The sequence below is a fragment of the Falco peregrinus genome, chromosome 5 (genome assembly GCF_023634155.1).
Source record: "Falco peregrinus isolate bFalPer1 chromosome 5, bFalPer1.pri, whole genome shotgun sequence".
Taxonomy (NCBI): Eukaryota; Metazoa; Chordata; class Aves; order Falconiformes; family Falconidae; genus Falco; species Falco peregrinus.
The window spans coordinates 30,600,681-30,626,064 of NC_073725.1; the positions used below are offsets into that span (position 1 = coordinate 30,600,681).

The 25,384-nt window shown below is 42.3% G+C and overlaps 1 protein-coding gene across 2 annotated transcripts in view; it reads right to left on the reverse strand.

Moving 5' to 3' along the window:
• Positions 1–25,384, reverse strand: part of HECW1 (HECT, C2 and WW domain containing E3 ubiquitin protein ligase 1) — a 258,037-nt gene that overhangs the window by 102,281 nt on the left and 130,372 nt on the right. For both annotated transcript variants that reach the window (XM_055806060.1, XM_055806061.1), the window contains one exon: positions 24,082–24,176. In XM_055806060.1, the coding sequence (XP_055662035.1) occupies positions 24,082–24,176 (95 nt within the window). The remainder of the gene's footprint in view (positions 1–24,081; positions 24,177–25,384) is intronic.

A 25,384-nucleotide genomic window follows, 5' to 3' on the forward strand; every position in this document is an offset into this window, starting at 1 on the left:
GTGACTATGATAATTCTATGACAAGAACTCAGTAACCTTTACCAGCTGAAGCTGTGATCCCACCAAGAAACGTCATTTCCTTGTCAGGATGTATTTTTCATACTACATCACTGCCTGACATTTATTACACATTATCTTTAATGCTTTACTACTTATGATTTTTTCATGATTTTGTACAGAACAGTAACTGGGCCAACCAACCTAGATATGTGCACATTTGCAAAACATGCTTTTTCCCAGCCCTTAAACATTTCTCTGGGTTTTTTAGATCTGCCACGAAATCAGTATGAACAGTTTAACAGTCTATGCTTTGAACAGATTGGGGTGGATCTGGTGGGGTCCTGCAAATACCCACAACACTTAAAAATATGTTGCTGTTAAATGACCCTTTTGGGGCCATATCTACATTAGGGAAATACTATCGAGACAGTTATACCAGAGTATCATCATGAATCCTGATATAGGCAAAGCATCACCAGCACAGCCAAAGCTGCACAGGCAAAGCCTGGCATTATACAAAGAGAGTAACAGCGTGTCCAGCCCCATAGGAGAAATAATAACAACAACAAAAATATTTATGTGCTCCTAAAGGTACCCCACACTGTCTGGTGAGGTGCTCACCCTTAGTCACACAGTTACGGGGCCTAAAAACCAGCCCTGCTTCATAAACAAATTGCATATTCCATAGTTTATCCTAGTGTAACTCTCCAAGATGTGACATTACATCAAAACGCTAGGCATTTTGGTAACATCTAGCACTTCACCTTAGTAATCAGAAACACACCACAACACTTTTTTGAAGCTTTTCCAATTTTCATGCTGTCCACGCAGCTGAGAAAGGGAATGCACAGGAGAAAAGCTGAGGGAGAGAGGCACCTGTTGTTGGGCTGACACCTGGGATGCACCATCAAAAACTTCACACAACTGAGCCAAACACCTCTACTAGCCCAAACCTCTGCTCCTCATCCTCCAGTGGCCTGCCACCCTCCACATGTATACATGGCACCTTCTCACCCAAAATACAGGTCTTCAGGCATGGCAGGGCACATGCCAGAGGGGCTTAAGAGCAGGTAGACGCCCTACCTCAAAGGAAGGAGCAATTTTGCATGAACATACCCAGGGAAGGATATTAAGAAAGTAGGGAATGTGATTATACTTCTAATATTGGTGTTTCAAGGAGCTGGGAGGGAGGGAGGAATTCCTGACAGGAAGTCCGATTTTCTGAAAATCAGAAAAAGCTACTTGCTGCAGTTTGGAATCACGGTTTTCTAAAGCAATACCAGACTGTCTGCAGTAGTGAAGACAAGGCTAAGAGCACTTGACGCAGGGCAGGGTAAAGGACAGTGTGTGGTCAGCAGCACTCTCCAGCCACCAAACCAACTGCGATTCGTAGCATTTTGAGGTGTGGGATGGCAAAGCGCACGGGTCATACTCTTCCTGCTTGCCATTTATCATGAGAGAAATCCAGACAGATTTTAGTGGCTGCAACATAATTACGCTGGGAGTTTTGTCACTGTAAGTAAACCTTGAATTTAGCCATCAGGACGTAAGAAACCCTCTCTCTTCTCAGCTGCCATTTAAAACATGGTTAGCTGACAGAAAGACAACATTCGTCTCATCACTTGATATGCTATGGACTTGAAGTCCTTGGTACGAAAGGGCACAAATGTGATTTTCCCTCAATAACTGTGGTGCTCTTTTATGCCCTTGAAGTGAGAGCTCAGTCTGAATTAGTTTAACATTTTTGTTTAGAATGTCCTGTTTGCACATTGTGCAGTCCAGCCTAATTATTTTGCAAGTCCTGCCGATACGGAACAGGATGAATATGCTTTTATTACATGCTTCTGTCATATCTGGACATGAAGAGATGGGACGTGAGCTGCAACTTCAAGCCTAGCTGAATCTCTCAGAAAACTAAGGCTTCCTGAAACAGGTTCCAATCTCCTTTCGTTTTTCTTGCTTGTAATCGAGTCGGTGTCATTGCCACTGATAGGAGTGCATGCACTCAAGCAGTTAGAGGTATCGGTGCTTCCTTTAAAATACTCTCTAGTAAACACACACTGTAAAATCTCCTTCTGTTCTGCTACTGAGTTTCCCAACTTCTGAAGCATGGCAGAAGACAACAACCAGAGCCTGTGACAGCTATCTGCGAAACATGGGGAAGCGCCTGAGACCAGGTCCAAGCCTCTCGAGACTTGCTGAGATCACGGAAAGGTCCACGTTTGGTAGGGCTTTTCATTTTTTTCAGTAGAGAAAAAAGAGAAAGCAGAAGGAGATGACTGAAAGCTAAAAATAACACAGTCTTGTCCTAGTATCACTTTTCCTTATGAGTAGTTCCTGCAAACGCTGGAGGGAAGTTATGTGACCCTGAAGAAGAAAGGAGGCAGGCTTCAAACTAGCAAATGGAGCTCTTGAGACTCCCTCCCTCTTTAGCCATGGTATGCGTTATGAAAAAAAAAAAAAAAATCAAAACACCACAAATCTTTAGAAATCTCAGAGTACTACAGTCTATCAGACCTAGGTGAAATTCTGAGTGCATCGCTAAAAATTTGTCTAAGCAGAAGCTAAGAAATAGAGACTCTCATGGCTAATTAAAAATATCTCCTAAAATACCTTACCCTTCACTAGTCTATCTAGATATGTGGAAGAGTAAGGACAACCCTCTTGCTCCTGGAAGTGAAGTGGCTTACAGGGCAAACCTTGGGTGCCCCTGTTCTGCCTGCCTGTACCTCTAGGTTATGAGGCAAATACTTTTGGACAAACGTACAGTGTGTGAAAGCAGGTCTGGAAGAATCTGTAACTATGTTTGCCTGGTGCTGTACTAGAAAATCTGCCTTTGGGCACCACAGTGACCAGTACAGTACAGTGTGCTGGTAAAATGTGCCTTGTACCAAGTCTCTTTTAGCATGTTTATATATTGTGCAGCCCAATTTAATTATTTTAGAGTCCTGCTGATATGAAAAAGGATTAATGTGATTTTATTACATGCTTCTACCATGGCTGGACATGTGTAGCTGAAAAATACAAGCACTTAGTCCTTTTCCAGCAGACAGCACAGGAAAACACTTCTATGCCTTAATCTTAATGTACCCTAATCCACTTTCCTCTTCAGAAGGGCATTTTTGATTCAAATCACAAGTGAAAAATAGCGTCAACTCAGTCCCAAATTATGCATCAGCAAACTGAAAAAGTATTGCTAGATGTGTCAGAGCTAAAGACACTGTGTTGCAGGGCTAGGGGGAAAGATAGGCCGTATAGTAACTGCCTGAATTATGCTTGCTTCAAGCTCTAGTTCTTTGTTCTCTGCTTTTCAAGAGCACTAAACTTGCCTGCAGATTTAAAGCAAAATAAATAAGGTTAATAGCCTGAATTCAACAAGAGCAAAAGAAGCAGCTGATGCTTTGTCCCCTGTCTCCTTCTATCTGTTTGTATCCCTTAGTTCATCTGAGATACAAGACGAGTCCAAAACTGCCCAGTGCAACGCAGGGGCAGAGTACCAGTTTCCACTCTGTACAGCTTTCCTGATACCAGTTTAAATCACCTTGGAACTATTGTTTTAACAGACCTATGTGTACATATCACAGGTGTCAAGAAGAGTTCCTCAAAAAATTGTTCTCCCCTAAGCTAGCCCTGTTGGCTTTTACTATTGCCCTCTTGATTTCACTGAACTCTTAACAGTAGGAAAACTCTCTAAGCAAGTGGAAAAAGGCTTACGTTTTCCACAGCTCAGCAGTGAAGCATCTTTCCACAGTAAAAGAATATAAGACATCATTCCAAGTTCACGCTTCATATTCTGCCATCCTTTTTAGAGAGGGAATTCCTCAGTAGATCTGCAACTAGGTGAATACTTCCATTTCCTCCCAAGTGCTGCATTTGAAAAGAAACAGTTTTGGAAAAAGATTGATGAAATAAATACAGACTAAATAAATGCTTCCTTTCTCTCTATCACTTGACTTCTTCCACATCTTGGGAACACAGGGCACACACGGGGATGTAAGGGGCCAACTAACAAAAGGAGCAAACAGAGGCCTGAGCTCCGTGACTGTCATTCACAGAATTATGGCTATAATCCCAGGCACCACTTTGAAAATCTAGCCCTAATTAGTGGCAGTGCTTTAGCTACAACCCTCGCTCTGTTCACAGAATTATCCAGCTCTTGAATGTAATATATTCCAGTTATCCTGTTAGCTCATTAAGCCACTGTGCTGGCACTGTAGTATTTTTCTGTCAGGTATTTCCAAACAGCAGCCAGCTTCTCCAGCAGCAGCCTAACTCCCTGCTGGGCTCTCTGCAGCTGGCTCATGGTCCTGAAGGACTGTGACCACCCACACGCAGAGCTTTCCCTGCGTGTCATGGTTAGCACCATTCTAGCCTTGCAATACACCACCTTCTCAAAGCCATTCCCTAATTAAAGGGGAGAACATGCCTTTTGCAGGCACATGGCAATTGCCCTCTGTCTGCAGAAAGCTCCTTTTGCCTCATCTTGCAGCTCTGCGTGTTGATTAATTCATTTATTCCCAAAAGAATGGAGTTTTTCGTTCCAAAAACTTCTTTCCCAGAAATCCCTACCAAAAGGTAGCAAGGAAGCGAGTAAACATTTTTTTTTTTTTAGGTTTTTTTTTCCCCTCATTGAAAATGTTACAAATTCCTTCAGGAGATCCCAGATAAATTCTGGCAGCCAAACTAAATTAACAGAAAAGATTGCTGCTTACTATCATCAGTAAAGTCCTCTGGAAGGCAACTAGCAACAGGCTTACGATGAGAGGTCATTCAGTGACAGTATGTACCAAGTGTATGAGGTCTCCATGTTGGCATGAAGATATTTCTCATTCCCTACCCTACCCTACTTGGGTAGAATGCTATTTCAGCATAACCAGAAGCTAGAATAGCAACGTTAAGAGAAACCACTTCCAATTAAAACAAAATTGAGGATCAAGGCAACAAAGCACTATCTCCCACAGACTCCAATGTCTTTTTCTTCCAAAAATTTATTAGATCCAGCTTTTTAATCGTTTCAACAGTTCTGCCTGATAAACTTCAGCTGTCCTTCGGCAGCACAAGAAAAGCTTTGATTAGAGATTCTGATCTTTCTTCACTCTTCGAAACTTCATTTAAATAAACTCAGATTTTCAGATACTTAAACACAGTCACACATGCATATGGATAGGCTTTGGGTTGTACTTTCTGGGTCAATGGCTGGACTAATCTAAGTAGCAGCCATTTTTTCTTTATACATAGTAAACTTCTGGGAGGACTGTGTTCTGCAGCATATCTCACCAACCGCTCACACGTTGGCTCTGAGGCTGCACACTAGCTGATGCCAGCGACCCTTAAAGCACTCAGCAAGTCTAAAGTAGTCCAAAGGATGACAGTAGCTTACAGCCCCAATGTGCAAAAGAAACTCTGGTTGAGGTAGCAGGGAAGAAGGCTCCTTGCAGTTGCTAAACAGCTTTGTGCTTCCCAGAGACCAGCATCCAGAACACAGCCTCTAAGGAAATCTCGGTTTATGGTCAGACTTAACATCAGGCAGCTGCCTAATGCAGGACAGCACTGGCCCTGTAAACCTGACAGTTCCATACACAGAGCATCAACGTGCTTTAGGACTCTGACAGCAAGAACTGCTTGTAAACATTAGCCTTTCAGGAACAGCTAGGCAAGATCCTACAGCCCACTGAAATCACTGGGAGGTATGCCTTGACAGGTGAGCCAGGTCCATTGGGCACTGTTTGGATCCTGTAATTCTGCATAAAATTTGCCCCTGTAGACTCCAAATTCAAACTTGTCAAGAAAACATTATATTAGGAGAACTAAAAAATTGCTGCTAACACCTTTTCTCTTTGCACTATGAAATGACAAGAATGATTAAAACATAGGGCCTGTATAATGGTAATACCCCAAATACTGACACATCCACGGTGTGTTTGGAATGCAGGAAACTGCGTTAGACAGCAGTTCATACTTCCAGTCCGCCTTCATCAGAGCTTCAGAAACTCCTCACTCTCCTAACGTAGTTTGGCTGGGGTAAGTACGTAGATGAGTAATGCTCACATGTGTGAGAGACAACCATATCCTTCAGCTCAGCTGTATTTGAAGAACAGCTCAACGCATTCGTCTTGCTGTCAAAGTGTCTGGACAAAGGAATTGAGTCAATGACCCTTTACGCCATAAAAGAAGCAGCAAGACAGTGAACAATGCCCATTCTTCTAAATGAATGTCCCAAACAGCAATTCACTATGAATACCATTATTTCCAGAACTGAGTTACAGACCCTTTACTTTCAACCTTGAATTCTACTTTCGGCAGAAATGCGTCAACTGTAGAGATTTATAGTTTGATTTTAAAAGCAGAGCAGTATCTGCTACTTCAAATGTTCCTTGATCTTGCTGAATTACTAATAAAACATTTCACTCCACAAAGCGTTTTTCTAGTTATGATGGCACAGAAATGCTGAAAAGGAAAAAAGTATTCTCCTTTTACAGTATCTACAGCCACTTAGTTAATGCAGCCTTATTCACACCCAGTGTTTCTCCTCTGTACCTTTTGGGAGACCCAGTAGACCCAGCAGAAACTGCTTATCATATTTCAGTAAACCCATGGGGGCCTTTTTGTTTGCTTGTTTCTGTGGTTGTTTTTTTATTTAATTTTTTTCTTTTTAAAAATTGCCTTTGTTCTCCTGTTTGGCTACTGCTGCCTACAGCATTCACTGTTTTTCTTAGGTTGCTGCTTTCTAGAGCAGCGGGTTTTAAAAAGTCAACGGCCTTGTCCAGTGAAGTGGACTTGTGGGAATACTGATTGTAATCAAACTGCTACAGAATAACCAATATTGGAAGAGATGTCCTGAAGTCACCTGACCCTTCAATCAAAGAAGGACCAACTTAGAGCAGGCTGCTCAGAGCCCTGTCCATTTCAGCTTTGAGTATGTCCAAGGATGGAGATCCCACAAGCTCTCTGGGCAACCTGTTCTAATGCTTCACTACTGTCTTGAGAAAAAAACCTATTCCTGAGGTGTAATCAGAATGTCCTTTGTTGCAACCTGTGTCTATGGCCTGCTGTCATTCCATCATGCACTGTGAGAAGAGTAACTCTTTCCTGCAGTGTTCCATTAGGTAGTTAGAGGCATCAGCAACATTCCACCTAAGACTTCTCTTAACACCGAACAAATACAGCTCTCTCTGCTACTCCTCATACGTAATGTCAATGACCAGTCTTAAGGGATGAAGAAAACGGGGGGCCAGGCACATCCTGAAAAGGACTGTGGTGGGGTGTTACAGCAAACTTGAGGTACGGCAAAGACTTCTGAGGAGAAGCAGCATTCACGTAATGTGATCTCCAGTAAAAGCTGAATTTGGAAAGCCTCATGAAGGGTTTGGCCTGCTGCATATTGGATGCGAAAGACTTCTGAACATAAAGTCACAAAATATGACAGGAGGGGAAAGGGATGTCAGCTAAACGCAGGAGTGCTGCTGCTACAGAGAAATCATTAACTACCATGTGTACAATTATATAATTCTTGTAGCTCTTAATAAATAAATCACATGTTATCAGCAACAGAGGTGTTTTCTGTTGCATGTGTCAGTTTTGATGAAAATCAGTGCACAATTCATCTCAAACACTTCAGTCGATCCTGGGAAACCATTCTGTGGAACAGAGCAAGGCAACACAGAGTTTCATACCCCATATTACACATACCATCCACATCGTCGTCATCCAGTAGTCACACAGCAAAGAAGTTGCTCCCATTCCCACACAAACTCCGTCTCCCCTGCTCCCCAGACCCCTCCCCTTGCTAAACACCTTCGTGTGAAAACCGGGTGTTTTCTGCAGAAAAAACCTCCCCCTCATCCCCACCAGGTATATTCCTGCCCTCCGCCAGGAAAACAGTTCATAGGATCATTTTAATTGGGAAAGATCTTTAAGATCATCTCATCCCTTCCTTCCTTCTTTGCCTGCACAGGCAGCCCCCACGCTCACTTGTCTGTAGCTGTTTAAGTGGTGAGGGGCAAGGAGAGGAGAGCAGAGCTGGTCTGTTGCTGCTGCCATCGCTGGAGCTGGAAGCCAAGATGAGCAGAGGCCCGTGCTCCACCACAAGGCTGCCTTTCCAGCGGCAGCTCTCACTGCTCTCCTCCTCTTTCCTGCATTAGCAGGAAAAAAACTTTCTTGGCCAACATCCGAAACTTTGGGCCACATGGAAGCAGGTCTGACCCCAGGCACCTTCTTGGACCATGCCCCCTTAACCAGTTGGAAAGAGAAGAATAAGAGACACAACTTTTCCCCTCCCATCTTGGGGCAGGCTCTTCTGCCAGTCTACAGTGAGACGTGAAGGATGACTGCTGAATCTGATAGTCAGTTTTGACCCCCCTGAAAGTGGTAAGAGTTTGGCCACTTACTTCATGGCATTAATATTTTATCCTCTGGTGCTACTGCATTACATATTCTTGAACTGCAGGACACTGAAGCAGCCTGTGCTGACCCCTTGTCAATGATGCATCACCCACAGTAGAAAGTGAGGACATCATGAGAGAGACTTGGCAGCTTCCCCCTCTGTTCCTCACCCTCAAAGGCACAACTGAAAATAAATGTGCAAGCCCTGAGCATCCCTCACTGGCAGCAAGTCCAAAAAGCATGAAGACTCACAAGGTGTTACTGCATTGCGTAGAGGGAGGCAGCTGCAAAACCAGGGAACCTGCAAACTGAGCTCCAGACATAGCCACAGCTCACCCTCACAGCAAAGCAGGAGACACCTCACATGCCTGGGTGCACCTGGCAGCTTTGGTCACCCCACTTTGAGGCTCACACAGTGACTATCAGCCAGCTGGCTGGAAGGCAGCCAAGTGATCCTAAAGGCCAGTCGAGGCCAGAGGCCAGCATGCTTTTGAGGCAGCCTGGACCTCCTAATCAAGAAGCTTTTCAAAACTGTGAAAGGAAGCAGCCAACAAAAATGTGAAAGAAATCAACTAGAAAAGGAAAGCAAAAGTAGAAAAAGAAAAGGGGAACCGAGAAAAGGCAAGGCTCTATAGAAGAAGGATGGAAAACAAAGAAAAGAGTAGTGGAGGATTCTATAAAAAAAGCAAGAAATTAATTTCTGAAATTTCAGACCTTCCACATCCTAAAATATTCCCTTCCTCCCTTTCAGGCACATCTCAAAAAACCCAAACCAAACACAAAAAACCCCCATAAAAACCAACCAACCAAAAAACTTCAACAACGATCAGTACAGCTTTGTTAGTACTCAAACCTGATGGCAGCAGCTTTCAAACTTGCCTGCTGGCGAGGGTAAGTTAGACCCTTTGGGGAAAAATGAGAGAAATAAATAGGCTGCTAATAAAGCCAGGGTTTCCTGACAACTAGTGGCACGTCCAGACTTTTCCAGTATTCAGCTTAACTATTCCCATATAGCTGAATCAGCTGTATGGTAACAGATACTGGTTGCCCTCAAACATTTCACCTCTGGGATCACAGTCCCAGCACAGTTGTAGTCTGCTAGACAAAAGGTCATAAATGTGTTGGTACCTGGAAAACGGTCCATTATATGTTTTGTGAACTAAACTTTAACAACTGCCCGAGGTTAGTTAGGTAGTATGTGTGATGCTGGTGGTCCTTTGCTAAGAATATCAACTTACAGTCTAATTAATGTGGTTTATACTTACATTCACCATAAAGTCCTACTGCATTGCCATTAGGGCAAAAAAGGCCTCAATGTAAATAAAAGTCAGACCCATTGAGTAAAAGGGGAACTGTAAAAAACATTTCGTTTCTTTCCATCAGACTTTACAGATGTACGAATTTAAGCCTGCTTTTAAACTGGAGATATTAAGTGGGGAGGGGCTGCATGCTTTTGGAAAGGATGGAAACTTGCTTGTCTGAGAACTCAGCTAGCTAGCTGGGAAAAAAACCCCAGATATTTAATGGAAATGGAAAATATTTCTCCAGAGATTCAAGGACTAAAAATGAACAAAAAATTCAAAATTCAATTAAAGACATAGTCTTACGCACATCTGCTGATACGTAACATACTGACCCACATCAATTTCCCCGTTTGAATCTCTTTTGTTCTTAATCTTTCATACAAGTAATAATTATAGCAAAAATGATTTAGAAAAGTATGCAATATTATGTAACTGTATTCCATCAGCAAAACTACATTAAGGGAACATGATTATCCTGTTGAGCTCTTAGAAACCAGGAAATGTAAACCTAAAAGATAACTGTGAAGCATTAGGTCTGCCTCTTGATGATTATAAATTGCAATACTATTTTCTTTTTTCAGCTGTGCCTGATCATAACCTTTTCCCAATGTAACAATATAGACATATTTTTTGATCACCTGGGTTTTGTGAGAAGTATAGGAAATCCAAGATTTACTTGAGATTCAGATAAAACATAAACCTAAAAGCTGAATCATCAGCATAAAAATGGGAAATGCACAACTGAATAGTAAGAGTAGAAAATATGAGAAGAGAAAAAAAAAAGTAGCTAAGTGGAAAGGATGACATGACTATGACAGGGCTTGCACACATGTGCAAATGGACACGAATAGACAAGAACATTTGTGCACACTACGCTTGAAGGCCAGATACCTGCAAGCACTGAGGTGTGCTGGGTTCTTGAAAAGCCTTTTAGCTTTCAGACACCACCTGCCCTTCTCTTTCACCTACTCATTATATTTGCATTGAAACAACCTGCAAGTTAATGCCGCAAACATTCAAAGTAACCTACAAATCCACAAGTTATAAATACAAGCAAGTTCACCTCACCGTTATCTCCGCAGTCATGTCTGCTGATTTTATGTAAGTTATCTGAGGGTATGGGTTATTTCGGGACAGATTTTAAGTACTGGTTACTTTTATAAAGAATCATGCATTGTGAAATTAGAATAATGTTCTTCTCTCCTCAAATCTTCCTCCCCCCTCCCCCCCACCCCTTCTTCCCAGGACTAAGGAAAGCAGACAAGGGAACAAAAGAAAGCTATTTCGAGAAAAGTTAAGTTAGTTTTCTCCTTTACATTGGCTGCTGGAAAATCCTTGGTTACTGAAAATCCAATCAGGACTAAAGTCAATGGCATCTATCAGCTCCAGCAGAGATGAAACTTCATTGCAGGATTGCACACAGACGGGTTCAGTGCAGGCTGCAGATCTGCCTCTGCCAAGTTTTACGACCTTTCTTCCCTCTGTGCATCTGACTGCATCTGGCTGCTGCTCTGAGGTAAGATAATCCTCCCAGTGCCTTAAAACAGCCATGTAAGGGAATGCTAGCTGCTGAAATCTGCTGAAAGTTGCTGAGTGAGAGATGGGGCATGCAATTGCCCACCTCAGCTTAAGTGCATACCTTGGCTTGTATTCAGATACAAGTTATATGGATATGCGGACACAAGAAGAGCACTTGTACCTAGTTCCCTGCTTTCCTCCCACCGTATCAGCTTCCCAGCTGGCCACAGGGAAGACAGAATCCTTTAGCTTAGGAATATGTGATTCCAACAAAATTTATGTTTCATTTGTGGGTGGTTCAGAGACTTTATAATCTGTACATCTACCCAAGAATTTATCAGTGTTCTCAACTATGCATCATAGCAATGTAAAATTATACTTCCCGCTTGTTCAGCAAATTCACTGCTGATACATTCAGTTCATTTCTCATCTGTGTGTCCTAAACATTTCCCTCACATCTGTAAACCTGCAGGCTACTGCTCTGACTGTACCACAGAGCACAGGGCAGCTCGGTCAGTGCATCAAGAGTCCCCAGAGACCCCAGCTAAGTCTCCACAATCTTTTCTGCAAAAAACCATCAGATTTTACTCAACTGTTACAAGTTATTTGCATTATACTCCAAAGTAACTGTCCCAAGCACCACGCCTTATAGCAAAATAAGTAATTTAAAATGGCCAGGCAAAGAAACACAACACAAATGACAAGCAAATTGTATCTAGCCTGTATTTGTGCAATCGATCACCTAGGCTTTGAGAGAAAGACCGACTGAACAGGCAGGAAGATCTCTATTACATCAGTGGATCTGGCTTTCAGATAACCATGATCTACACCAAAAGACTTACAAACCACAGCCATGCCTTTTTAAGCATCTCTCCCTGAAGATTAAGCTTCCTCTTCCTTTTTCACTGGGCAGCATGTCTGAGACCCAGCAGCAGATAGTTAGAAAAATATCATCTTCAAGAAATAAGATGAGCCTCTGACACCCTAGTATTGTTTTAGAAATCACTGATCTCTTACAAACATCACAGATATTTAAAAAATAAACCCATAAGCCAGTAATTCCACTGTATTTGTCAGGTTTTCCTGATGTCCTATTTTCATATCATCACAGAGGTATTGCAAGGGTTTTACCAAACAAGTTCCTTCATTGCCCCAGCTCCATCTGCTTATTTTGCCTTGTTCATTGTAAGCTCTTAAAAAGCCGTTTGGGACTTTATTCATTGCTTTGAGTAAGCAGTAAGTTCATGTTTTTCCCTGTACGGCTTTTAAAATTTATTCAACTTCTTTGGAAGGCTTAGCCACACAGTCTCTCAGCTAATATTTGCATTCCTTCCTCTACATGAGTGATTTCTTCTTTATTCCAGTCTAATGACCATGACTTAGTATGCTGATTCTTCTGGATGGACACGTCAGGCAGAAACCTGGCCACTACACTCTTCAGCGTGGCTAATACTTCCTTGTAAGTCCTCTACTTTGCCACATCAGCTAATAGCAACTAATAGCATATTAAAGACTATGATAACGGTCATTTGAGGGTTTCTAACCTTTTCAGAAAATATTAATTCTTAGCGTATACCTGAGAGGTAACACATTGCCACCCATGTCTGAGATGAAACATAAAGATGTCTAACAGCAGTACTATAGAATAAAGCTGAACAAGGCAAGAAAAAAAGCTAAACACATTTGAAATCACAGGTATTAAAGATGGACCACAATTACCCAAATTAGAATCTGAGCAATTAGAATTCATGCAGTAACTCAGTTAGTCTTGAAAAACTGTCAGTATGATTTTAACGACTACCAGAAGGCAGGCTTCTTGTCTTGATGAAAGCGCAATGTCCTCCCAGAAACACTGGACTGGAAATTACTTTCTGGGTCATGGAGCCCAACAGATACAGCAATTGGTATATCTCATCCCAACTGATTCGGATTTCCTAGCTCATTAACACCATCCCCATTTCAAAGTCTTCTACCTCAGATGCAATTCTACACAAAACTAGGCAGCCGTCATCCACACTCAAAATTTCTCACTTCCTATGTTGTTATATAAGCACACAAAGAAGTTCCTCAGCTCATGAATACCACAAGTTATCAGAGACCCTGAAAATGCTTGCTTGTGCCTTCATGAAGAATCTCATTTTCTGTCTCAACTGAGTGAGAGAAGACGCAGATCATACCTGTATAACATACACATAATACCTGATACCTGAGTAAAAGGAAACACGGTGAAGCTTTAATCAACGCTATCCAGTACACAGATGAGAGATCAAGAGCTTATCATCACTGTCTTCACTAATCCTGGAACACGGGAGAAGACAACAAAATTGAATGACAGTAAATTCAAAATTGAGGAAAGCAAGGATTTTTTTTTCTTGCAAGGCCTAATTAAAAGGAAAAATCTGTTAGTGTGGGGACACAGAAAGTGTACAATTGATACGCCCAAAATTATTTCCCTGCTGCAATGACTTGCAGTCATGAAGTACCCTACTTGCAACAGGGACAAGTTTTTCCAACAGCTAGTCCCCTGTGCCTATCTAGTGCACACTGAGAAAGGGCAGCTGGTGAAAACTTTATGGCCAGTGGCCATATCATGATGTGGATAAGCAGTTCTGGGAACAGAACGGAGCACAGAAAACCAAACGCTGACCCCTTCCAATTTATGCCTCATCAGGCAGCACTGCAGACAGACCCAGTCTGACCTAGAGGATTTCATGCCCATGCACTGCAGGATTCTTGTAGCTTCCATGGTCCTATGTGTTGGACACGCTCGATGCTGGGGGGGGGGGGGACGGACATGACTCAACTGGCAGCATTCCTGTTCCTTTTTTTCCTGACTGAAATGTGTATTTTTTAAAAATCAAGGCTTTCACTAAGTAAGTCACACACAAAAGAAAAAAAAAAAGCCTAGAACACAACGTTCTCCTTTTTTAATCCATTAGCAGGCCTCTAGAGCCCCCAGTGAGACTTAGGTCAATGCATACAAAATAGGCAATAACAAATCAAACTGATAAATGGAGGTGGAAAGGGCAGAAATAATCTATTTTGTAAAGCCGCATGGAAGCAAATCTTTTCACAACTTGTGAACTGACACATGTTGGAAAGGTGTGTCACGTAGCCTAAACTACCTCTAGTAATTTATCTGGTGTTCACCCACCATCAGATTTATGCCCTATCACAGCAGATAACTCCTAGAAGGGAGGGAGCAGGAGGTGCTTCACTCAGAAGTGTGCCACCTTCACCCTTGAAGTGCATGCCACAGGTCTAAGTCCTTCCTTCCTTCCTCCTTCAACAAAATTAAAACATCTGCCTTCAGACCCACTGTATAATTTCAGGAACTGCACTCTTTTTTATGAATCTGCCCAGATGCAGGAGGGAGTATGTAAGAATGTAAAAGGCCAAGTCATAGGCGATTATATTAGTGTAGTGTGCTGAACAGTCGCTGATCTTTATGTAATTTACTAAACTATGGAAGGGAGTAGTATGATGTGCAGACTATTAGTATGGCTATTACGTGACGGTAACAAGAGACATTCAGAAAGCAAGCGGCTGGGAAATACCAGACACGTATTGAACCCATTAACAAATAAATGGCTTGTGTAATGATCTTCTTGGTGTTGCTGAAATAAAATCACTCCAGTTCCCATCTGTCATGCTTTTTATTTCTTCGCTTCAACTCTGCGCTGCACTGCAAGTCTTCTAATTAAACCACTCTAAATCCACATTTAGATGTTCATACAGAATCAGATGCCCAGTAAGATTAAATTTGACCCAAGCGTTTTCTTTGAAACAATGCGTGCAAAGAAACTAGGGCAACAGGGAGAGGCCCCAAACCCATGCAACTGATCTGCAAAGTGAAGACTAGGCTGTGACCAATAATACTTAGGGATGGCTCAGCAGCTCCACAATCAGCACTGCTTAATTAGAGTCCATGAGAGGGCAAGAAGTTGACATTTTAATGGGACATGTGCAATGGTGGCCTTAACCCTGCTTTTCATTCTGTCCTTACTCTGCTTTTCTGACTGTTCACAACTGTACATTCAGGCTACCACAGCAGGAAAAAGTCTGATGAATGAACACTTAAAGAATTGTTTTGCTTAATAATTTAACAGATGCCAGCTTTTTCTTATGGCACCTCTTCCCTGTTCAAATTCATTGCAGCTACGCCTACAACAGTGCGTTATGTGTGAAGCTACCAGGCGCTTAAGCATGACTGCACGGGTAAAAGAGGACTAGAAAAGAGCATGTCAGGACCTCCGCAGCTTCCACTTCAGATCACTGACGTTCCACTCTTCAGTGCACCAAACAGGACGCGCACCCCAGCTACGCTGCCTGTACAGGCACACAGCCTTCCTCCACTTTGAGCGTCTGGTACTCTGCCAGGGATATATTTGCTATATAGCACCAGTTCTTTCATGCGCTAGTGTATTACCTGGATTCACCAGAGGATGCAAAAGGGCACTGGCTTTCAATGCATCAGCAATATGTGTGGAGCTGCTGCTTGACACAGCGCTCTGTGCCCATTGTTTCAAAGCGGCAGGGCTGGCGTTCTGAATGTCCTCCTTGGTGACAAGTACCACATTCAAGACCAGTGCTATGCTGAGCCGTGCTGAACCGCTGCCCTGCCCTCACACCACACAGGTGGCTCTCTTCCCTTCTCTCTTAGATGCACAGTCCTTGAAGATGCATGTAAAATATGCAGACAATTTAGTGTAGAAAAAGCACTGAAGAGTACTTGGGTGCATTTCTTGCATTTCTTTTCCAATCCATTCTGATTTTTGGCACGAAGCCTAATGTTAGGTGCTTGGTTTTGAGATTCAGTTATGATGATCAACTACACTACACCTCTGTCTTTCATACAGACGGATCAGGAAATTACGAAGCCTGCAAAATTAAGTAACATTTAAATGTGCACACAGCTGTGTGCTGGAAAGAAAGACATTCCTCCTGGGTTGGAACAATAAAAAAGAACATACCTGTATGTTGAGAGTTACGAGCTGCTGCTCGGGAAACCAGTGCTGATATTCACAAAGAAAATTGTTTGTACTTCCTCTGCTCAATCTGTGCTTGTTATATAATAAATTCTGAGCACTTACCTCTCATAAGTGGTGTAAATCTATGAACGGGTAGTGACAGGAGTTTGAACTACACTGAGCTGAAAAAAGTAGATACCAAGACAGGAAAAAAAGCCACCAGGTGCACAGAACTGGATCATTTGTCAGTAGCTATTGACATATCTGAAATCTGTCATAATGAAAATGCTGCTCAAAGTGACTCTACTTGCTCATTCTATTCCATTTTGAAAGATTTGGCCAATTTGGAAGAAAATCATTAGACATTTCCAATAAAGTCAGTGGGGTTTCAGCACGTGCTCCGCACCTTTACTGAATCAGGGCTGTAAAAGCTGGTATTACTGGACTGCACTCAGAAGAGGCCTATGGTGCAAATGAGTTTTCTTAATATTTAAAGAAAACCTCTTGCCAACCATCCCAATTTAAAACGTGAGTAGGTGAAATAAAAGGAAGGAAAAGGTTATTATTTATAACACAGTGACTATAGTTATGCTGCAGTCAGAGACCAATTACACCCTGGTTACGCTTTCCGACTCCACTAATTCATATAAATGGAGTGCTTGCTACATGACAGGGTAATTGCAGTGTAAATACAATAGTCTTTATATATCTGGATACTAAAAAAGCACCCGTGTTACTGAGGTGGCAATAAGAAATAATTTGGATATGTCATTAACCTTCAAATTCTTTGAATCAGTGCTAATTAGGATATAGAAAAGCATAACCAAAAATGTAATTACACTGAACTAAGGGCTCAACTGTGCAACTATTAGGAGGCTGCTCATGTGAGTAAGTATGCTTGAGCATAACTAAATCAGGCTGTAAAACACTACCAGGTTTTGTAATGAAGCAAAATAGAAGTGAAAAAATGAATTAATGACGTTTTTCAGCTGTAATGAGTGTGTTGAGGGCTGCTCTCACACTAAAATTCGTTCCCTTGTATTTTGTAGCTGGTGCGTGTGTGTGTCAAATTATGCCAGGAAACCCAGCCTGCCCTCCAAACGTGTGTTAGCTATGGGTCGCGTAACGGCTAGTGTACCCGTTCAGTGCATCCTGCCCTAGAGCTCAATCTTACGATTAAGGCTTTAATTAATACTACAATATAAAGTGTTGAAAACAATAAGAGTATTAATGAAAACCCTTCTGTATTACTCCTAATCCTTTCCTTACTCTCTTTTTTAACTTCACCCCTCTAGAACATTTCAAAACGAGCGTACAACGAGCGCACACAGGACTTTGTAACGTGAAAGTGCTAATGCTCCCTATGCACATAGTAAAATCTTTGCTAATTCCCTGCTAAGAGGTACTACTACACTTTGTTCTCCTACCTCTGATGAGCTTACTGTAAGCCATTACACCTTCTTAACTCCAGACACCACAATGTTCTTGCATACACAAGTGACCAATTTGCTCCTTGCAAGCTTACAGAAAGAACAACATACAGAAATTTCCCTTAAAATGCTGAAGCAACTCCCCAGTCAATGTAATAGTTTCTTTAAATTCAAAGGCTTACATTCTCATGTTATACTACTTCATGATGTTAGCCTACAACGGTAACAACATATGAGCGCACAGGGCAGGCAGGATGTGGATAGCATTGCTGCTATTGTGAAAGAAACGCAACATCAGGAGAAAACCAAAACCGGGCAGATATTTCTAGAAGCCTACACAGATCACCTTCCTCCCACAGTTTACGGATCTTCAGAATTATTCACCTTGAATGGTTAATCAGTGGAATCCACTCTCTTTCAGCAATTGTTTCTTAGCGTATATGCTTTCTGTTAGATGCCTTTTTACATTGGAAAGGGGCTGTACCCTGGCAGAGAGCATTGTATTTGACTGCTGGAGTCTATGCTTCCTTCCAGCTGAGTGAGTATTTCCAGCCATTTCCCCTGCTCATTTTGCCTCAACTATTGCCTGAATGACTCCAGCTCCTTTGCAGGTAATCGGAGGAGACATATACAGAAATGGGTAGGTGGTACTAACAATGCTACTCCTTGCCTCGCATTCAAAGGCAGCTGCAAGTAGGGGAGCTCTGGCTACTTCTCATCTCTAAGGAACGGGGATTCTCTTGTTCACTCCCGACAAATACTCAGTCACCTCAGCATACCCATAGCTTCCAGAGAAGTGTTGCTTCCCTCCCTGGAAATGCTGAGCCTTTCACGGTACACCGCTTACACTTGTTAAAGATGTACCTGGCTTGCATTCTTCACTGTGATTAATTGCAGCAGCCTGATGTTATTTTTTCCTTAAACTTTTTTTTTTTTTTTAACCTCAATTATTGAGCAGTGCAGAAGCCACTAGAAGTTTCTAGCCTACCCCCCCCCCTCCTCTGTTTCTTGAAGTATAATTATTCTTACGCTCTCAAAATCAGTCTGATTTATTACACAGCAATGCCCCAGAAACACTCACCTATCACAGAATAAGACACAAAGTGAAAAGGAACGCACAACTGAGATTTTTAAATCCAGCCTTTGGAAGGAATGAGATACAGTTGCTTGTGCTTGCACACTCATAAAATCCTGGCTTGCAGCACATACATGGAAATGAGGCAGAATGCTTCATTATCAAACACTCCTCGGCAGCCCACGCTCTGACGTGACAGCACGTAATGCAAATATTTACAGCAGGAAGTCCTCAGGAACGATCAGTCACCACCAAATGGCAGCAGCTTATCAAGCAGTAATTCCTGCTGTGGGAAACCCAGCTGAGGCAGCATTTCCACACTAACACAACACATAGAAGGTCTCTCTCAATAATTAGCTCCAATTTACATAGCTTTCCCAACGATGCTAAGTGTATTTGATGAGTGCCATCCTGATCTACGAGATGGGAACTGTGGCACAAAAGCTCCAGAGGTTCAATCAGCTGTGGTTCTTTGCATCTAATACACTGAGAATGAATGCTTCCAACTTAGTGAAGACATTTGTCCTGAGGCTAAAACATTGATTCTCCACTTACTGTCTTTTAATTGTGATGTATCCAATTTATCTTTTTAGGCTATAAACCCTTATGGGAAAAGGTTATTTTTCATTCTGTATGCTGTTCCCGTGCCAGCTTTATCTTACCGCAAAACAGCCACGTTCAGGTTAAATCTTTTTCACACTAGCAAGATAACACTTTCCTATTGCTAGAATTAATTGCTGTAACATGTATTGTTTTTCTACAATAACGTCTTATGTAAAGACGAATTACTGGTGACAACATTGTGAATAAATGAAGAATAACAAATACAGGAATGTTCCAGATGTTGTAAAAATGTTCTTTTCTACTAAGAAAACTGTTTGCTCATCCATATTGTGGCAATGTTTATGCTTTAGTATTATACACTACTGTGCATAAGTAACGCTGCTTTCAGGATGTCACTAGTCCAGAAAAAAGGAAGTCAGCTAGGATGTTTCTTTTTTCCAGGATTGCAGGTACTGTTTCACTGCCATTACCCCCAGGCCTATCAGCTGCCCCAAATTCACATCTACGCTCCGGCCACGTATGAATTGGCCAAAGTGCACAGCCCTTCATTCCCAGATATTCAAGCTTGAAGATTCACAGGCGATAAAATGTGACAGGACTTTCCACCAACAAACGAACTGCAGGGCATCCTAATCAGCAGGCGAAGCAGCTCTAATAACTGGGTTACAGCGTAAGGAGATAAACTCAAATGGAGCAGAACATGCATAACACAAGAAACGCGAGATGCTACTCAGCCTAAAGCACCATCAGTGCTATACAAAGACATCCAACTAACACAGCAACTTTTTTTCCCCCTTGGAAGCAGGATTCCTTTTAACTGCCAGTTAAAGACGGTCTCAGCAGCGCGTGAACAAGAATAGCAACCACTTACTTCAAGCCCCCAGCATGACTACTTCCAGCTTCTTTTCCCTTCTCAATTGCAGCAAACTGCAGTCAGACAGACAAGGAAGGGTTGTCTGGTTTTTTTGTTCTTGCTTGAATTTGTGGTGTTAGGATACTGCTGGTTATCAGTGTTTGCAGGTTTTGCTGAGAGACAGGACGGGAGGTGCACTGAGCAGCCAATATGCCAGCTGCTGCCCCTGCCACGGGAGGTGCCAGATGCCCGGAGGCTGGGACAGAACCTGCTGGGGTGGCTCTGGCATCAGCTGCAGATGAGTCTGTGCTAGCAGTGAAAACACTGTACCCAGAAGGTCACCTGTCCCCAAATGCTGCTTCTCAAAGGACACCTGCCCTGGATCTTTTTCCCAAGCTATGCCAAACAAAAAGGTTTGCTTGTGTCAAATACAAAGAGCCTTGGTCCCTCTGTCCCCCTACTGACAGCCTAAGCTTCAGAGTGGTTTTGTAATGTTGTTGCTACGATGGCAAAACTCCCTTTTGTTCAAGGCAACCAGCTTTTCCAAAAACTTCAGCCCCTACAGCCACAGTAGGATCCCCACTGAGATTTCTCCCTGCAAAGCTGTTACTTCTAAAACACTAAGGTTCCACAGCCACTGCTAGAACTCCTACTGACTGCAAAAGAGGAAAAATTTCCAAGCATAGACCACAGAATTCCCTCTTCCAGCAGAAAGGATGCGCAAAAACCTGCCCAGGATCTGAAGATCATTCCCTCTGAGCAAAGCCCTTCTCTGCACCCAGGCCACAACAGTCAAGAGGACCACAGCTTTCACTGGTACCCTGAGAAAAGCCATGCCTGGGACCCTGAGGCAGTGCTCTGAGTCACTGAAGCAATGAAAGCAACTGAGGAATTTGATGCATCCAATTCAATCATGAAGGGCCCTGTTTGTCAAGTCTTACTAGGATAAGAAGTCTCAGGGGCCTCAGATGACCTGGACTGTCACAGCCCTTAGCTGATCACACACAGGAACACGGGGAAAAAAAACCCAAGCAACCACTTCCCTGCTCAGTTGTGCTCAGATTATGACTCAAGACACAGGAAAAAAAACAGAGACAGGGTTGCCACCCAGTACACTTCATCACTGTGGAGCCACTGCAAAAGGATGGGGAGGGACCCAGCAAAACAGGTAAGGAATTTGTGTTTACTCTCTGGCTGATGACAAATGAACATAGCAAAGTACAAACCAGAATATCTGCTGCTGCTTTTGGATGAGAATTTTCTGATCATTGTTCTAAGCCATTAGTTAGAAAAAATGCTTTAAAATAGATATAGCAGTTCATTTTGGGATTTCTGGAATATTTTCTCCCTCTATCCTGCACTCAAAAAAAAAAAAAAAAAAGAAAAAAGGAATTCACCATTACTGAAATTATCAAAAGATGAGTGTCTATGTGTGTTTGCAGTTTTAAGGATAATGTCTGCACTTTGCATGGTGTTACCCATGTCCCAGCAACAGCCAGTACAGAAGCACACAAGAACCAAGAAAGGTCTAGGGCTGGGCAAATCCCTTGTAATTCCCTTCCCCATCCGTGCACTGAGAGTAACACCAATTGCCAATGGTGCAGGATGCTGTGAAAAATCCAAATACTTTAGTAATAAAGGTTGGACACGTGCTACAGAGAGCCAGATGGAGAAAGGCATCTGATGGTTTCAGCTAGGCCTGGAGTTTTGAGGTTCACACTTAGCTGAAAGCCTTCACACAGGCAAGGATCAGCCCAATATTTTTCTTTAAACTCTTAAGGAGTTTTCAAACCTACAGCACTTCTTCTCTTGCACTCATACAGGAGGGTCCACGAAGGTTCATATTGCATAAACATTGCTGTCATTCCTTTGCTTTTATTGTCTTCACTTAGTATTTGCCTTACAATGCACCAAATACTTATGTCACAAAGCAAAACAATGAAGAGAAAACAACAGAGAAACTGATGCTGCACCTGTAACGCTGCTGGCCTCTCTGGTCTGCAAAGGACACTGGCAAAATTCACAAAGGCTACTGTGCAACCCAGAAAGGCAGGAAAAATTAGAAGATGATGTGAAGAGAATATTATGGCCAAGGACACTGGTCTGGCCCTCAAACAGAATACTGTTACCTGATACTACTTTTAACAATATTTTCCAATCATGTACAGTATACTCAGCTGAAGGTCATAATACGTAGTTCTCATCTGATCTCTATGAAGACCATGAGTACTGCATGAAGAAGTCTGTCTTTTAAACACAAGTCCTCTACAGGAAAGTGAATGGTCGCATTCTTTCCCCAGTTATATATTTATATATAAAGGCCTCAACTGAAGAACTTGGAGAGATTACAGATCTGCATATTACAAAAGCACAAGTCTTCAGACATTCCTCTTAACTTAAAACACATTGCTGATAATTAATAATGAAAGGGTAAGCCTTCCATACTAGACCTGTAAAATTTGCTTAATTTGTTCAAACTCAGGTCTAAGACATGGATGTGAACTGTGTAAAAAATATTCTAATCTGTTAGCCTACTGGTATTTATTGCCTTGGTTGGCTGGCTTACCTTTCAGAGAAGGCTGGGACTAAATCAATGACACAGATTGTTCCCCCCCGTTGACAATAACTGGGGAATTAAGTCCTAAGTGAACAAGAAAACACTCACTAGAGGCCAAAAAAACCTTTTCAACATCCTACACAATGAAGATATCCAAGGCCACATCATCATGTTCCTCAAGACAGCTGAAGGAAGCTCTCCAGGCTCTGAAACTGATGAACAGCTCCACTGTGAGCATGTCAGAACGGTGTACTGAGACACGCATGCCTTTATTCCTGAAAGACATGCAATCAGCCCCTAACCAGCATCAAGTTTGCAGCTATTGTGTGCACCAAAAGAAGGCAAAAAGAAATCACCAAAACTCTTTACATGGGTCAAAGGTGAAAAAATTAATCCTTCCTGGCCCTGGTGCAATTGGACACAACCAACACATAGCATGGGAGACTTTTTGGTCTTTCTAGAAACGTTAACTTGGGACCATAGGGAAAAAGAAAAAAAAACCAACAAAAAACAAACACCCCCCCCCCCCCCCCCCCAAATTTTAATAAATTAAGTTTCAGTGATGTCCACTGAAATTTACATACACCCACAGGTAAGATAGTTCTTTCCTGAATACATCTTCCAGACTAAACAATATCTGAGCTAGTCCTTCTCCAGTGTTGGTTGGACTAAAATTCCTCAGCTTGTGCACATCTTTGCCAAGACAAGCCTGGCAGGCAGCAAAATACTGTCAGCAAGGCCATACAAGCTTTGGAGGTCAGCAAGTCTCTTTAAAAATTGTTTCACTCTCCAGGTGATCAAATTTTCTAAAACTTTGGCCTTTCAGAGCCATTTGAGCCACAGAGCTTTGCTAAGCACTAGCAAATAAAAATTGTTCTCAACGAAGCCTCAATTTGCCAAAACTGTGTTCAATCCTTTGATGGATTGGGTCCTGAATGCTCACTTCTTCCCACTGATGGGAGCATGTCACAGTGTAACTGTTCCTGGAACTCAGAGGCTCTGCTGTGAAAATGCTCACACCTTGATTTTGAAAAAAAAAAAAACCCACCTTAAAATAGGAAAATCTTAATCCTTTTCAGGACGCTTACCGTATTTACCATCCAAGGATCCCAAATGCCCTAGAGGTGTCACCTAAGCGTGCAACACTCAGCAGAGAGAAGACAACTTTACAGAATGGGATACAGGTAGGATGTGGGACTTGACCCAAATCAGAGGGGTTGCCTGTGACAAATGAAAAGTAGCTCTCGGCATGCAAACCCTCATCTTAACTGAAAAACTGTCCACTTCTCTGTACCACAGTGCACTGAAGAGCAAATATTATGTTCAGTTTTCATATAAAACTACATAAAGCAGTCAGGGAAAGCAAGGCATAGCAGAGTGACAACAAAGAACATACATGGAAAAAAATAAAAGGTCGGCATAACTTACGGGAGCTGCATTGTTCTTCACTGTGACACTCGGAGTTGTGGCTCGTAGCGCCCCACTAATGCCATGGTAGTATTTGAAGCAAATCTTTGTTTCAGCTGAAAAAAAAAAAAAAAAGAATTCTTTTAGATTAGAAGAACTAACAGGGAGAAGCTGCATGATCAGTTGTAGCTCACAGGCACAAGGTCAGCAAGCAATTAAATTGCGAGTGGTTTATTCCACGTTGGCTGGCGTGACAGGATACCTCCCTGCCTCCAATCCTCCCCTTTGCCAAAGTGAAATTTAGAGTTTGTTCCTGGAACTTAAAACAGTTAAAAACCTAACCTCTTCTGAGCAGCAGATAAAACAGACAGACTTTGGAAGACCTGATCAGCATCCTTTAGTTACATTAGGAAGAAGGAAAGCAAGGACAGAGAAACCCTCCCTATTCAGACATACCAAACACTAATGTACAGAGAAAGTGAGAAACTTCCTTAGGATGATGAGATTACATAGCTGCTCACTGACAGGTTTCACTGAGCCAATTTGTTCTGGTCTTGGTCAAGGCAAGGACATAAATCTACACAGATTAACTGCTCTGTCAGTTACTACATAAAGCATTTTTCAGAAACAGCATAGTACCATGAGACCCCATCTTAGTGTATTTACATTGAGTTCCAAAGATTCAGAGTGAGAAACATAAGCAAGACCATGATTTTGGACTCTTAGTGCTGCTTCTTGCCACATGCATTGGTATTCAGATAAATACATTAAGCGAGGGAAACCCATCTCAATAACTCTATCAAGGCACAGAAGAAGTGAAATCAGCTTCTTGTTAATTCTCCCCTTACAACCCACTTTCTTGTCTGCTAGAAGAAGGAAAGATAGTTTCAGCCACCTTCCCTGTTTGTCTGTAACTACAAATAGATGTGAATTGCTAGTATGTGTCACGATCCTGCTCTCTTACTTGCTTGGAGCTGGTGACCTGCTGGAGCACATCCCGGCCTCCTGCCTGCCTGTAGGCAGGAGTTTTCTTCCACAGTAAATTAGGATGTGAACTGGGTTGATAGGTGCCTACATACATACAGTGCATACCTGCTGTGTCCTGGCTGTATCTAACAGGTACGTGTGTGGGACCTGGAAAATGCTTAAATGTTTAAATAAAAGCAGCATTCACATCTGGCAGTTTTAACTGGATAATGCCAGGGAAGTTTTCAGCTGCTCCATAATATAATATACTTGAAGGTGCTTTTTGTAATCAAGCTTTTCTTTAACACTTTGCTTTGTAGCTGCTGCTGAGGCCCAGGAAAAACACCAACCTTTGCCT